Source organism: Anguilla anguilla, chromosome 16, assembly GCF_013347855.1.
Source record: "Anguilla anguilla isolate fAngAng1 chromosome 16, fAngAng1.pri, whole genome shotgun sequence".
In the NCBI taxonomy this organism is placed as follows: Eukaryota; Metazoa; Chordata; class Actinopteri; order Anguilliformes; family Anguillidae; genus Anguilla; species Anguilla anguilla.
In genome coordinates this window covers 29,443,493-29,456,855 of record NC_049216.1, presented here as the reverse complement: position 1 = coordinate 29,456,855, position 13,363 = coordinate 29,443,493, and the positions used below count along the sequence as shown (strand labels likewise).

Below are 13,363 nucleotides of genomic sequence, written 5' to 3'. Positions count from 1 at the left end.
CCTGAGCTGAATTGAGCGCAGGAATGAGAAGCAATTAATTTCACAGTGGCAGATGGAGGGCAATTAGACAGCAAAGCACTTCATTTATCTGGCCCTGCTGTCTGAGCGTGTGATTCCAGGGCTGTGGGGGGTGGGGGGGGGGGGGGTGGGGGGGGTGGGGAGGGGGTGGGGTCAGGCCGTCTCCGGCTGCCTGCGGTGCCCGGCTGTCCATCTCCCCCGCCCCCGCTGGGGTCCCTGCCATCAAACCGCAGAGGAGATCAGCCAGAGTCTGTGACCTCACCTGCAGGGGGGCGTGGCCTCTGCTAGACAGCCAGGCAGCACTGTCAGCCTGTCCTGTCAGAGCGGGGAGGCTGGGGAGGTGGAGTTCGGGGGGGGGGGGGGGGGGCAATGGGGGCGGGGGAGATCACGCTTCAAAGGTTCCCACTCCTTACAAACCGCTCATACTAATGCACCACTCCGCAGGTCCCGGTCCAGCATGGCATAGCACGTTCTCAATGGTCACAGTCCATCCCCCAACTCCTGCGTCTTTATGGAAGTGTCTTAGAAAGTTCGGTTAGGGAAAGCATCCTTTGTGTACCCATCTGATGAAATGTGCTGAAATGTTACCATTGTTCTGCAATCCTGTTTTCTTTTTTTTTTTTTTGGCCAGTCAAACTGCTAAATTGTATACTTGTTTGATCAGTACTATTTCAGACCTGAACAAGTGATGAAATGTTTTAATTGGCCATGATAGTCTTTTGCTTTTTTTCCCACCTCTTTTGGGGGAGGGTACAATGTTTTGCATTGCTACACAGAACAAAGGCAGGAAATTGCCCCCAACAAGTTTAGATTCATCTGGGAATTGTTTCTAGACACAAACTCTCCTAATGAGTTTAAACTGACTGAATGGATTAGGATGAGGGATGCTGTCAAAACCCTGGGTTGCTTTATTTGAGCTGAGGGGCTCCTTTCTTCAGTCAACCAGAGGCTGGAGTGTGGAGTGTGGAGTGTGGAGTGTGGAGTGTGGAGTGTGGAGTGTGAAGTGTGAAGTGTGAAGTGTGAAGTGTGAAGTGTGAACTGTGAAGTGTGAAGTGTGGAGTGTGGAGTGTGGAGTGTGGAGTGTGGAGTGTGGAGTGTGGAGTGTGGAGTGTGGAGTGTGCAGTGTGCAGTGTGCAGTGTGCAGTGTGCAGTGTGCAGTGTGCAGTGTGCAGTCTGGAGTCTGGAGTGTGTTGCCAGCCTCTGGTTGCTGGCTGTAGTCTGTTGAGTGCCACCGCCTGTGTTGAGTGCAGCTCTGTTCTGTCGCAGACATAAGCATGACCGGAGAGCTGAAATCAGGCCGCCCCAAGGCAGGACCCAAGAGATCCGGCAGTGCCCTGTACGGGTGAGTCCCCGCCCGTTTCTATGCCCACACAACAGACAGCAAGCACACACGCACGCGCACGCGCACACGCACACGCACACGCACACGCACACACACACACACACACACACGCCGGCCCTTATTCCTTCTCCTCCGCATCGCCAGTCTGTGTCCGACTCCGCAGACTGCGCTCTTTGTTTGTCTCCTGGAGATCTCAGCTCAAGGATTCTCCCTCCAATGGTTCCCGATTTTTCTAAAACTAGGAGGAAAGCTAGAAAATGTCAGAGTTTCTCCACCTTCAAAAAACCAGAGCACCCTGGACATTTTGGGCTGTGTTCCCTTGTATCGCAAGTGCTTTGCATTCCAGCTCAGTCCACTTATTCATTATTTTATCCCCCAGAGATGGAGGAACCGGCACCACTGGTTCCTAAGGGATGAGATAATTTGCCCAACAACTAGGCTCTGTGTGCAGATGTCGCAAATTGCAGTAGACATCTGTACCCACCCAGACCATAACTAGCATTTATTGTGACCCATGTGTCTCCCTGGTCTCTCATTAATAGCCCACATCCTGGACTACTCTGGGTTCTGATTATGGGGGACATGGTGGGGTCATAGCTTTATATGATGGGTTGTTTTCTTGTGTGGAGCCTATTTGGTGTGTGTATGCATGTGTGTGTGTGTGTGTGTGTGTGAGTGAATGTATGAATGTGTGTGTACATGTATGCGCTCATGCATGTTTTTGTGCACGTGAAAATCTGTGTATGAGCATATGCTGTTAGCTAAGGGTACATTTTTAAATGGCTCAGTGGTCCTTTGGCATTTGGAGAATGTGGGAGCTCTGGGCGAGCGCTGAACGGGACAGTCAGCTCTAATTATAGTTTCCTGAGCCCAGGACACATCGTCGCTGGTACTGGCACCGGCTGGCACAGCACCACTCCCATCTTCAGGCAATTGCACAATTACAATTACGCAAAAAAAAAAACAACAAAAAAAAAAAACCTTCCACTCGAGCACAGCCGACACAGTGCGTGGCAGGCTCCTAATCAAAGGAAAGACACACACTTAGTCTTTCTTCTGCAGACACTGCGGCTACGACGCCGAACGCACACCTGCACACTCCAAATCCCCACTTTAATGAAATACTCTTTAATCTCTCTTGACCTCCGTTTCGCCGGTGGGGGGGAGGGGTGGGGTGGGGTGGGGGGGGGGAATCTCTGAGTACATCCCCGTTGTCATGATAATTGACCCAGCTGCTGCTTGGTTCAGCTGCGGAGAATAAATCACGGTGATGGAGAAGATTACGCTCTTCTCCACCGCGGCCCCGCCTCAGACAGAGAGGCTCGGCGGAGGGGCGTGCGGTTCGTCTGCCGGCGCGCGGCATTTCCCCCCCTCCTGCTCTCTCTTATCTGCCGCGCTCTTCTGTATTTATTTTCTCCTTTTCCCCTGTCCTGTTGCATTCTCTTCCTCCCTCCGCCCCCCTCCCCATTTCCTCTTCCTTCCCTTTCTTCTGCCCTCCCCCCTTTAATGGCTCTCTCTCTCTCTCTCTCTCTCTCTCTTTTCTCCTGTCGTTCCACTCTTCTCTGTTCCCCCCTTCCTTTGCTCGCGCTGCACCGGAAACTTGAAAGAGAGGCGCAGACCGGGAGCGTTCTCTCTCTCTCTCTCTCTCTCTCTCTGTCTCTCTCTCTCTCTCTCTCTCTCTCTCTCTCTCTCTCTCCTGTAGCTGGGAGAGCACACACTCTACGCCGGACTGGCTGATCAGAAGCCGGTGCAGACAGAAACACAGCGGCTGGCTGGGATATTTTAAGGGAACAGACAGTCAGTCATTTTTTTGAGACAGCTAGAGACTCTTCAGCAGATTCGTGTTTGTAAATGTAATTTCAGATTTGTGTGTGTGTGTGTGTGTGTGTGTGTGTGTAGAAGCAGTAGTAGTACTGGCCCTCATCCACCCGTATGACAGAGCCGGTGTTTACCGTACGGCTGATCGCTGTCGGAGAGGAATGCCTGTGCAAACACTCCCGATCCGCGGTCTCGGCGGCTCAGCTGTCGTGACCCCAGAGGTGACGGCGCCAAGGTTTGCATATGCTGGATGCTCTCCAGAGACCCCGGCCGACTGTCCCTGCTGGGGATTATCAAGCGATACGACGAGTCAACAGCGGTCGGAGGAGCTGTTCCTGATTTATGTGGGAGGGGCCCTGCCCCCCCCCCCCCTCCCTCCCCCCCCCCGACGGTCTCAGATGCGCACGGTCTCGGCTCGCGGATGACAGGATAAAAAAAAACCCCGGAGAGGTTGTCTCGCGGGCCACTGCGGTGCCACTGATCCGTTCTGTTTTTTCGCGAGTTTCAGCTTCTGGAAGACCAGGTTTTTTCTTCCGGAAAAAAGACCATCAGGATGTATGAACAAATAAGCGCCTAATGCGAGGGAAAAAGAGATATTATTTCACTCGACAAGAAGCAGGGCCCAGCGCAGCCTCCGCGCAATCACAGGGTTCACGGAGTTTGAGCGCCCCAGCTGTTTTTTCTGTTGTTTTTTTTTTTTTTTTTTTTTTTAAAAAGCAAAAGGGCGTGCGGGCCAGATGCCACCGCTTTTCACCGCGGTCCAACAAACAGTCGCACAGGCGTATGTTTTAATCAGGGCCCCAGCTGCCCCGTGCTACTGACGCCCCCCCCCCGAGACGCGCCGCGGGCCTAAGAGATCACCAGGGCTCAGGGCGCACAAACAACAAACAACAAGCATCGGATAAGCTCCTCTGAATGCTGCTCTATTAAGGCAGGGAGCCGGCGAACGCGCCGCGGGAGCGTTACACGCGGCGAGCGTAGCTTATGTTCTATAAAGTCTTTATGTACAATTTGGGCGATTTCCACCGACTGCCATCTGGAATCCTCGGTCATATTATTAGCAAGCAGCTGGTTTACAGGGCTTAATCACAACCTTTAGTGGACCTTTGCAAAGTCCAATTCCCGTGTACGGTTAAATGCATACGTGCAGGGACAGTGACACAGTTTTGTTGTTTTGGCTCTGTATTCCAGGACATTAGATTTGAAAAAAAAAAAACAATAAATGTGAAGTTAAAGTGCAGGCTGTGAAGGTTTTTAATGTGAAGGTATTTACATCCGTATCAGGTGATCCTTGTAGGAATTCCAGCCCTTTTAATATTTGGTCCCCCCATTTTAGGAGAGTAAAAGTAACTGGACAAATTAACATGTGAAATAAAGTTGTCATATATTGTACTTGGTTACAAATCTTATCCATTCAATGACTGCCTGAAGTCTGAAACCAGTGGACGCTAGGTATCTTCCCTGGTGATGCTCTGCCAGGCCTGTAGTGTATCTTCGGTTTCTGTTTGCTATTGGGGTGTTTTGCCGTCAGCCTTGCCTTCAGCAAGTGAAAGGCATGGTCAATTGGATTCAGGACTGGCGATTGATTTGGCCAGTCAAGAACATTTCGCGTTCTTGGCACTGAAAACTCCTTGCTCGCTTTTAGCAATTGGTTGGGCTCATTGCCCTGCTGCAAGGTGAAGCACCTTCCAGTGAATCTTGGAGGCATTTGGGTTGGATCTGAGCAGATGAGATGTTTCTGTACATTTCAGAATTCATCCTGCTGCGGCCGTCAGCAGTTATATAATAAACAAAGACATGTGAGCCAGTTTCAGCGGCAGCCAGGCTTAAGCCATAACGCTACTTTCGCCGTGTTTGCTTTGAATTATGTGCAGTTCTTTTCTTTCTCCACTCTTTCCTCTTTCCGTCACTTTGGTTGCGGTTAACACTTGTCTCATCTGTCCAAAAAGAATTTGTTCCTGAAGTTTTTAATGTCCTTTTTTTTTAAAGCAAACTCTAGCCTGGCCACTCTGTTCTTGAAGCTTATCAGTGCTTTTCATCTGGTGGATATGCTGTCATAGTCTTCTCTTTGTTTTAGTCTTTGTCACATCTATGCCAACATCCTTGAGAGTATCGTTGATCTGTTCAACAGTTGAAAAGAGGTTTTTCTTCACAATTGAAAGAGGCATTACTTCACAATTGAAAGTATTCTTTGGTCATCCACTGCAGTGGTCTTCCATGGTCTGTCAGGTTGTTTGCTATTTCTGAGCTCACCATTGTGTTCTTGCTTCCTAACAATGTATCAGACAATGGTTTGACTACGTCTCTGATCACTATTCTGATTTTTCAGCCTCATGATGGCCTGCTTTACTGGCATTGATACTTATTTGGTTCTCATGTTTAGAGACAACAGCAACAGACTCCAAATGCAAATTCCACATCTAGAATAAACTCTAAAACTTTTGTTAGCTTTCTTGTGCAAGAACTAATGATGATTTACAAATTCATACATTCTTTCACTGATCACCCAGTATGAATGAAAATACCCTAAAGTTAAAGCTGACAGTGCACTTTAACCTCATATTTATTGTTTTATTTAAAATGCCATGTGCTGGACTACAGAGCCAAAACAACAAATATTGTGTATCTGTCCCAAGACTTTTGCATTTAACTGTATTTGGGAATTTGACATTAGGAAGATCCTCTAAAGCTTTGTCATTTCAAGCTCTGAAAACCAACAGCTTGACAGTAAAGTGCCCAATGACTCCAGATGACAGTTGGTGGAAATCCACGAGGGAAAGTTCAAAATAAAGGTGAAAATTTCAGGGCACAAGATTCAAAACGTGCCCGCCCTCCCCCCCTCCCCCCCTCCCCCTCGATGGTGAGCCTGATGCTGGCTTTAAAACACAGCGGCTGTGGCACAGTTGGGAGGAGACTCTGAGAACACCTGGCCCCCCCACTGAGAACACCCCGGAGAGCTGCCTTTGGCTGTACATGTGCAGCTGGGTGCTAGCAGAGAAGCCTGGCTGCCATTGCTACTGCTGTGTATGAAACTCATGGGTTTGGGGGAAGTGGGGGGGGAATGCAGACCCTCTGCCTCCTCACAGCCTAGCCAGGTAGGGGGGGGGGGGGAGGGGGGGCTTATGGTGGAAGCCCCAGGTATTAGGCAGTCGGGACGGGTTTATTCTCGCCCGCGCCGAGGGGGTTTGCCGGACCTCTTGCAGCTGGCCCAGTTTCCGGTGAGCAGTTCTATATTTACCCCCCCCGCCCACCCCCCCCCCATTCCCCTAATGCAGCGTCATTTGTTTTCATTACCGGAGGAGGAGAGGTGAGCGGCAGGGCAGGCCGAAAGGCTGTGATAATAAGCCCCGGCCCCATCTGTGTCAGCCAGGCGTGGCCGAGAGGCCCGGATGGGGCGGGGGGGGGGGGGGCAGGGCGGGGCGGGAGGGGGCCGGTCCTGCAGCTGCCGCGGATGCAACACGCCTGCAGACAGGCGGATTAGGGGAGCGGACTGGGGGTACGGTGGGGGTCTATAGGGGTATGTATGGGGGGTGTATGGGGGGCTTAGTGACCGAGGGGTTGTTTAACCACACAGGGCGGTATGTGTAAACTTTCGCTCTAACGAGGCACCGCTTATCGCTGGGGTACTGTTACCGTTCTGGGATGGGGCGCGGTCCCTCGGATTCCTGCCCGTTTTCTGACTGACGAAGCACCGATAGACCCGCACAACCTACTCCTGTGCCGAAAAGCCTCTCTCTCTCTCTCTCTCTCTCTCTCTCTCTCTCTCTCTCTCTCTCTCTCTCTCTCTCTCTCTCTCTCTCTCTCTCTCTCTCTCTCTCTCTCTCTCTCTCTCTCTCCCTCCCTCTCCCTTCCCCTCCCTCTCTCTCTCTCTCTCTCTCTCTCTCTCTCTCTCTCTCTCCCTCCCTCTCCCTTCCCCTCCCTCTCTCTCTATATCTCTCTCTCTCTCCCTCCCTCTCTCTCCCTCTCACTCTCTCTCTCTCTCCCTCTCTCTGTCCTCTTTGGTCAAGGCCGAGCTGAGCTGGATAAGGCCATGATATTATGGATTAGACTCATCTGTTGGCACGGGAGAGGTAAACCAGCACCGCTTCTCCTACAGCGCCGCCCTCCACCTTGAAGAGCGAAATTTTATTCTTTTGAAGTCTGACGGACTGCTGACAGGCTCTTTTGATGAGTAGTCCGGAGCTTAAGTCCGTTTTCCCATGGCTAAAGTTAGCCTGTTCGGGCTCCTTTCTCCTTCTCACCTTCCTAATGTATTTGTTGTACACGTGCGTGAGACTTTTTCCTTACTCTTGAATGTAGAGGTAGAGCCATAATTTGCATCGTGTTATTCATCTCTGTCAGAGTTAATGTGAAACGCATGCAAAAAACCCTGGCTGCTCTGGGCTTTGCAATTTGCAGTGTTTGGAAGATCAGGTCATAGTCTAACGTGGGATACTGCATCATGGGGAGGCAAGTGAGGTCAGTCCACAGAAGAATGAAAACAGTTCTGTTCCCCGAGCGTTTGGTGCAAGGAAGACCAGGCAGTATCTCTTTCATCTCTATATATAACTTACCAGATCACTTATCTTCCCTTGCCTGTGGCTTATCGGTGTGTAGGGGCTGGAACCTAGGTTAATGGAGTCATTCCTGCCCTGTTTCTCCCTTTCTCAGACTTGAGAGAGAAAGAGAGAAAGAGAGACAGGGAAGGGGGAGAGAGAGAGAGAGAGGGAAGGGAGAGAGAGAGAGAGAGAGAGAGGGAGGGAGAGAGAGAGAGAGAGAGAAAGAGAGACAGGGAAGGGGGAGAGAGAGAGAGAGAGAGAGAGAGAGAGAGGAGGGGAGGGAGAGAGTGAGAGAGAGAGAGGGAAGGGAGAGAGAGAGAGAGAGAGAGAGAGAGAGAGAGGGAAGGGAGAGGAAAGTAAAGTAAAAGGAGTTGGCTGTACCGGGTGTCGTTCGCCACCGGCGTGAACAATCCATCTCAAATTGATCTCACTACTTGCTCCCCCCCCCCCCCCCCCCCCAGGCATTGCGAATCAATCTCAAATTGATCTTTCTGCCAGGGGTTGGGAAAACTAGCAGCGGACCTTATCAAAAATATTGTGGCATTGGGGGAATCTGACAGGGAAACTTATCAAAGGGGGCGCGGTGAAAATGGGCTGGGTGGCCGCGGGCCGGCGGCGGGGGACGGACTGCTCGCCGAACGGCAGCCCCCGGTGCCCAGGATCCACACATCCGTCATCTGCACCGCACTGCCACTCCACACGGGCCCCCTGCTGGGCCTGAGGACACACACACAGGCACGCGCACACACACACACACACACACACACACACAGGCGCGCGCACACACACACACACACACACACAGACTCACACGCACACACACACACACACACACAGGCGCATACATGTACACACACACACAGGCGCGCGCACACACACACACACACACACACAGACTCACGCGCACACACACACACGCAGGCATGCGCGCACACACACACACACACACACACACACACAGACTCACGCGCACACACACACACGCAGGCATGCGCGCACACACACACACACACACACACACACACACACATGCAGGCGCACACACACACGCGCATACACACACACGCAGGAGCACACATACACATGAGCGCACACACACACACAAACACACACACATGCGCGCGCATACACACATGCAGGAGCACACACACAAGCGCACACACACACGCGCAGGCATGCGCACGCACACACACATGCATGTTTATGCACGTGTACGCACACGCGCACACACAGGCACACGCACGCACAGCCACATGCATGCACACACACGCACAGGCACACGCACACACACACATGCACGCGCGCGCACACACACACACACACACATACAGTTAAATGCAAACGTATCACAACGGTTGTGTCAAATCGGTCGTTTTTCCTCTGTAGTAATCAAATTTGAGTTTCAAATCAATGACTATGAGGCAAAATCCACAAGGTCTGCATTTATTTCATGCGTTTTGTTGAAACAGACGTTGAACTATATTACAGCAGTGCCATTCAATGAGTCAAGTCCCCCAGCTTCAAGTCGGCATGACTATTGGGACCAAGTCATTTTTGACAAATTCAGTGATGTGCAAGGTCGATATTTTGTTGCATGTCCCTTACATTCAATGACAATATCAAATCTGCAGCTCGGGGACATCACTACTAGGCTCATGGTGTGGTGATGATATGCCAAGTTTTCACCATCGTCTCATTCTGCTGCTGTGTGTTTGTTGGGGTTCCAGGCTTCAGTTTCCTGATTTAGCAAGCGAAAAACACGTCGAGTGTGATAAGCTGGATAAGCTCGGCGGTTAAGTCTCACCTCTCTGTTATTGGTGTAGGTGCAGAAGTAAAGCCTCTGTATTTTCTACGCGCACGGTCGCTCGAAGAGACAAATTTGTTTTTCACAGCTCCTGTCATCGCTCTCTGATGTCGTCTGTGGACGGCCGAATCACTGGTGATTCCCAAGTCCACCAGTGACTTGTTTCTTCTTCTTCACGACATTCCATATCTTTGACTTTGGAATGCAAAAAAATACTGCAATAGCCATAATTGATTTCTCCTTTACTTTCACCCTCACAATAAATTTCCTGGTTGTCATACTCGGTTCTCTGGCTCTCATCTGCAGTTTTAGCTTTCAGTTTTTAAAAAGTAGGCTCCACAAACGCTTCCAAAGGATGTCACCCATGCCTGGCCACTCAGCTTTATATTTCTGAATAATTACAGCAGTATGGCAAACCTGTGAAATTGGAAACAGCTGACAATAATTTGCCCCAGTGCTTATTCTGACTTGAAACAGGGGGCTCATTGAATAGCATTGTTGTACTATAGTTCAATGTCTGTTTTTTTTTTTTTTTAAAACATGTGAAATAAATGCAGACATTGTGAATTTTGCCTGATAGTCATTGTTTGTTTGGTAATACAAATTTGATTATTACAGAGGAAAAAAAAAACAGCCAAATTTTACACAAAACTGTCCCGATCCTTTTGCTTAACTGTACATATACCCACACTTGCCCATGCACACACCCTCACAAATGTGCACGTGTGCATACATGGACTTGCTGTTATAGGTCTGTTATATTTTACAGTCCAGCCGTCAGCTCCTGGAGGCTCGATCTCCCTTTTAATCAGTCTTAAACATTACGTAACAGTCTGGAGATGGGCTAAATTGGACTGAATAGCGCCGATGGGCAGAATTGACAGAAAAAATTAGATTTGTTTCGAATTCCGCATCAAAGTCAAAGAGGATATTAAATTTTTATTTTTTTTTTGTTTAAAATACCAATGCTAATGAGCGCACGTCTGAAGGAATTCCCAGCCAGCCGCGTACGAGAGAGCAGCGCCGGGAGACAGCGGTGGAAAAGGGCAGGTCCACAGGCGGTGTGTGTGGCAGCGGGGCCAAATTAGCTTTCGTCTGGGTGCCACTTATAACTGCACCCACCGTGGGGGTGGCGATGGGGGGGCGGGCGGCTGAGGAAAGGGTGCGATGTGTCTGAGATGGGGCCTGTGTGTGGCTTCAGCACCTCTTTTGTGACTCAGTTTGGATCGACTTTGGGTTCAGGGTCCAGACGTGCCCTTTTATGGTCGTGAATGTGTGGTTAACCCAGCTGGGTTCCTGTGCCCAGAAGTCGGTTTTCAGCGGAATGAGGATTTCGAGCTGAGTCATTGGCTGCGGTCGTTCTGGATGTCCCACTGTGCTTCACAGTGGCTTGTCTGTGGCTTGTCTGTGGCCTGTCTGTGGCCTGTCTGTGGCTTGTCTGTGGCTTGTAGGTCTCAGAGTCCCTCAGTGATTAGATGGGTCTTCAGAGCACCCGAGCAGCACTGTAGCACATATGCCGCCAGGGTGGCGTCGTGTATACGTTACAGACGGGGAACTGATTTATACTTGCGAGTAAAATGGCAGATTTACACCACGGCATCCAGGGCAGGGGAAAGACATCTGCTGGGGGGGTGCCTGAGCATTCCACAGGACGTGAGGGCGCCCCCTGGGTTGTGTGTTGTTGTGTGAAGCAGTGCAGTCAGCAGTACTGCTGTAATAGAGGTGAGCAGGGGTGTGAAGATTGGGGTTATTGGGAAGTGGCTCGGCGGTGCTGGTCCGGTGCGCGGGCTGTGCTCCGGAGTGGCCCGGGGGCCTGGGGTATCGCCCGCGCCCCCACCGGCGCTTGGTAGTCCGAGCGCCACGCCTCGGAAATAGATCTCCCCTCGGCGGGCCGAACGTTCGCGGAGGCGCTGTGAAGGCGCGGCGTGCCGGCCCGCTGCTGTTGTTGTCCTGGCAGCCGGGACCCGGAAGGCCGATGTCAGCGCGGATCCCGAGATTACCGCTATCATCGAGATCAGATGTTTGCACGCGGAGCGCCGGCGGCAACGGCGTTTGTTTGTGGAAAAAGACAGAATTCGATCAGGCCCGAGCGCGGTGCGTTGCGGTGAGGAAGATGAAGGTGAAGATGGAGAGCGCACCGTACAGAGCTGATGTTGTCCAAAGGAAATTAAAAAAAACCCAGCGGACGGACGGGCGGGTGGGAATGGAAACCATGCCGTTATTGCTGAAAGGGGTGCGGGGAGTACAAATGCGAGGGCCCCCAGCAGAGGCGTGTACCGCACGCGGTGTAATTCCCGCTAAATCCGGAAAACGCGGTCGCTGATGATTCATTCGGCCGGACCCCCGACAAATGGAATCCCGCCGCGCGTTCGTTCTTTTCCCCCCCGCTGCGCTCGGATACCGTTTCTATGACTGGGTACGGTGAGAGAGAGAGAGAGAGAGAGAGAGAGAGAGAGAGAGGGAGGGAGAAAGGGAGAGAGAGAGAGAGAGAGAGAGAGAGAGAGAGAAGCAGAGAGAGAGAGAGAGAAAGAGAGAGAGAGAGAGAGAAAGAGAGAGAGAGAGAGTGAGAGTGAGAGAGAGAGAGAGAGAGGTGGCACACTGAGAGCTCTGAATAGCCCACCGCAGTGCGCTTCTCAGCTAGGTGACGCTTTACTGTTATAATTGGGAGCTGATGAATGGAAACCTTGCCCGTGCCAATTTTTTTTTTTTTTTTTTTTTTCCATGACAAACATTTCCTTAATTTTTAGAATTTTCGTCTCTGAGTCTGAGCTTTCGGAAAAGGTTGTGGGGCCCCGGGGCGCTGACCTTTTCACGAGCGGCCGACCGCACGTCTCTCTCGACAGCCAGCTTGTGTTATTAAACAAAACGTGTGATTAACTGACGCTCAGCGTCTGCGAAGCCAGGGCCTCTCTGTCCAGCCTGGCTCACAGCGCACCTTCCCTCTCCCCCAGCCTGGCTCACAGCGCACCTTCCCTCTCCCCCAGCCTGCACTGCTTCTCCGCGCTTCATTTAACACCGTTTAATGCACCGAGACCTGCTCGGCCTGCAAATGAACTAACCCAGTCCTCTTCAGATGAGCTGCGTATACACACACACACACAAACACACGAGCACGCACACACACACACACAAACACACGAGCACGCACACACACACACACACACACACACACACACAAACACACGAGCACGCACACACACACACACACACACACAAACACACGAGCATGCAAACATACACACACACGCACGCACACACACACACACACACACACACACACACACAAACACACGAGCACGCATGCACACACACACACACAAACACAAACACACGAGCATGCACGCACACACACACACTCACACACACACACACAAACACACAAGCATGCACACACACACACAAACACACGAGCACGCACACACACACACACACACACAAACACACGAGCATGCACACACACACAAAAACACACAAGCACGCACACACACACACACACAAACACAAACACACGAGCATGCATGCATAGGGACGGAGTGTGGCACAGTGGGTAAGGAACTGCGCTCGTAACCGAAAGGTCGCAGGTTCGAATCCCGGGTAAGGACACTGCCGTTGTACCCTTGAGCAAGGTACTTAACCTGCGTTGCTTCAGTATATATCCAGCTGTATAAATGGATACAATGTAAAGTGCTATGTAAAAAGTTGTGTAAGTCGCTCTGGATAAGAGCGTCTGCTAAATGCCTATAATGTAATGTAATGTAATGTAATGCACACACACACACACACACAAACACAAACACACGAGCACGCACACACACACACACACACACACACACACACAAACTC

The 13,363-nt window shown here is 51.1% G+C and overlaps 1 protein-coding gene across 1 annotated transcript in view; it reads left to right on the top strand.

Moving 5' to 3' along the window:
- LOC118214816 (RNA-binding Raly-like protein) overlaps window positions 1-13,363 on the top strand; it is a 64,108-nt gene that overhangs the window by 7,975 nt on the left and 42,770 nt on the right. The window contains exon 2 of the mRNA XM_035395064.1: window positions 1,285-1,360. Coding sequence (XP_035250955.1) covers window positions 1,285-1,360 — 76 coding nt within the window. The remainder of the gene's footprint in view (window positions 1-1,284; window positions 1,361-13,363) is intronic.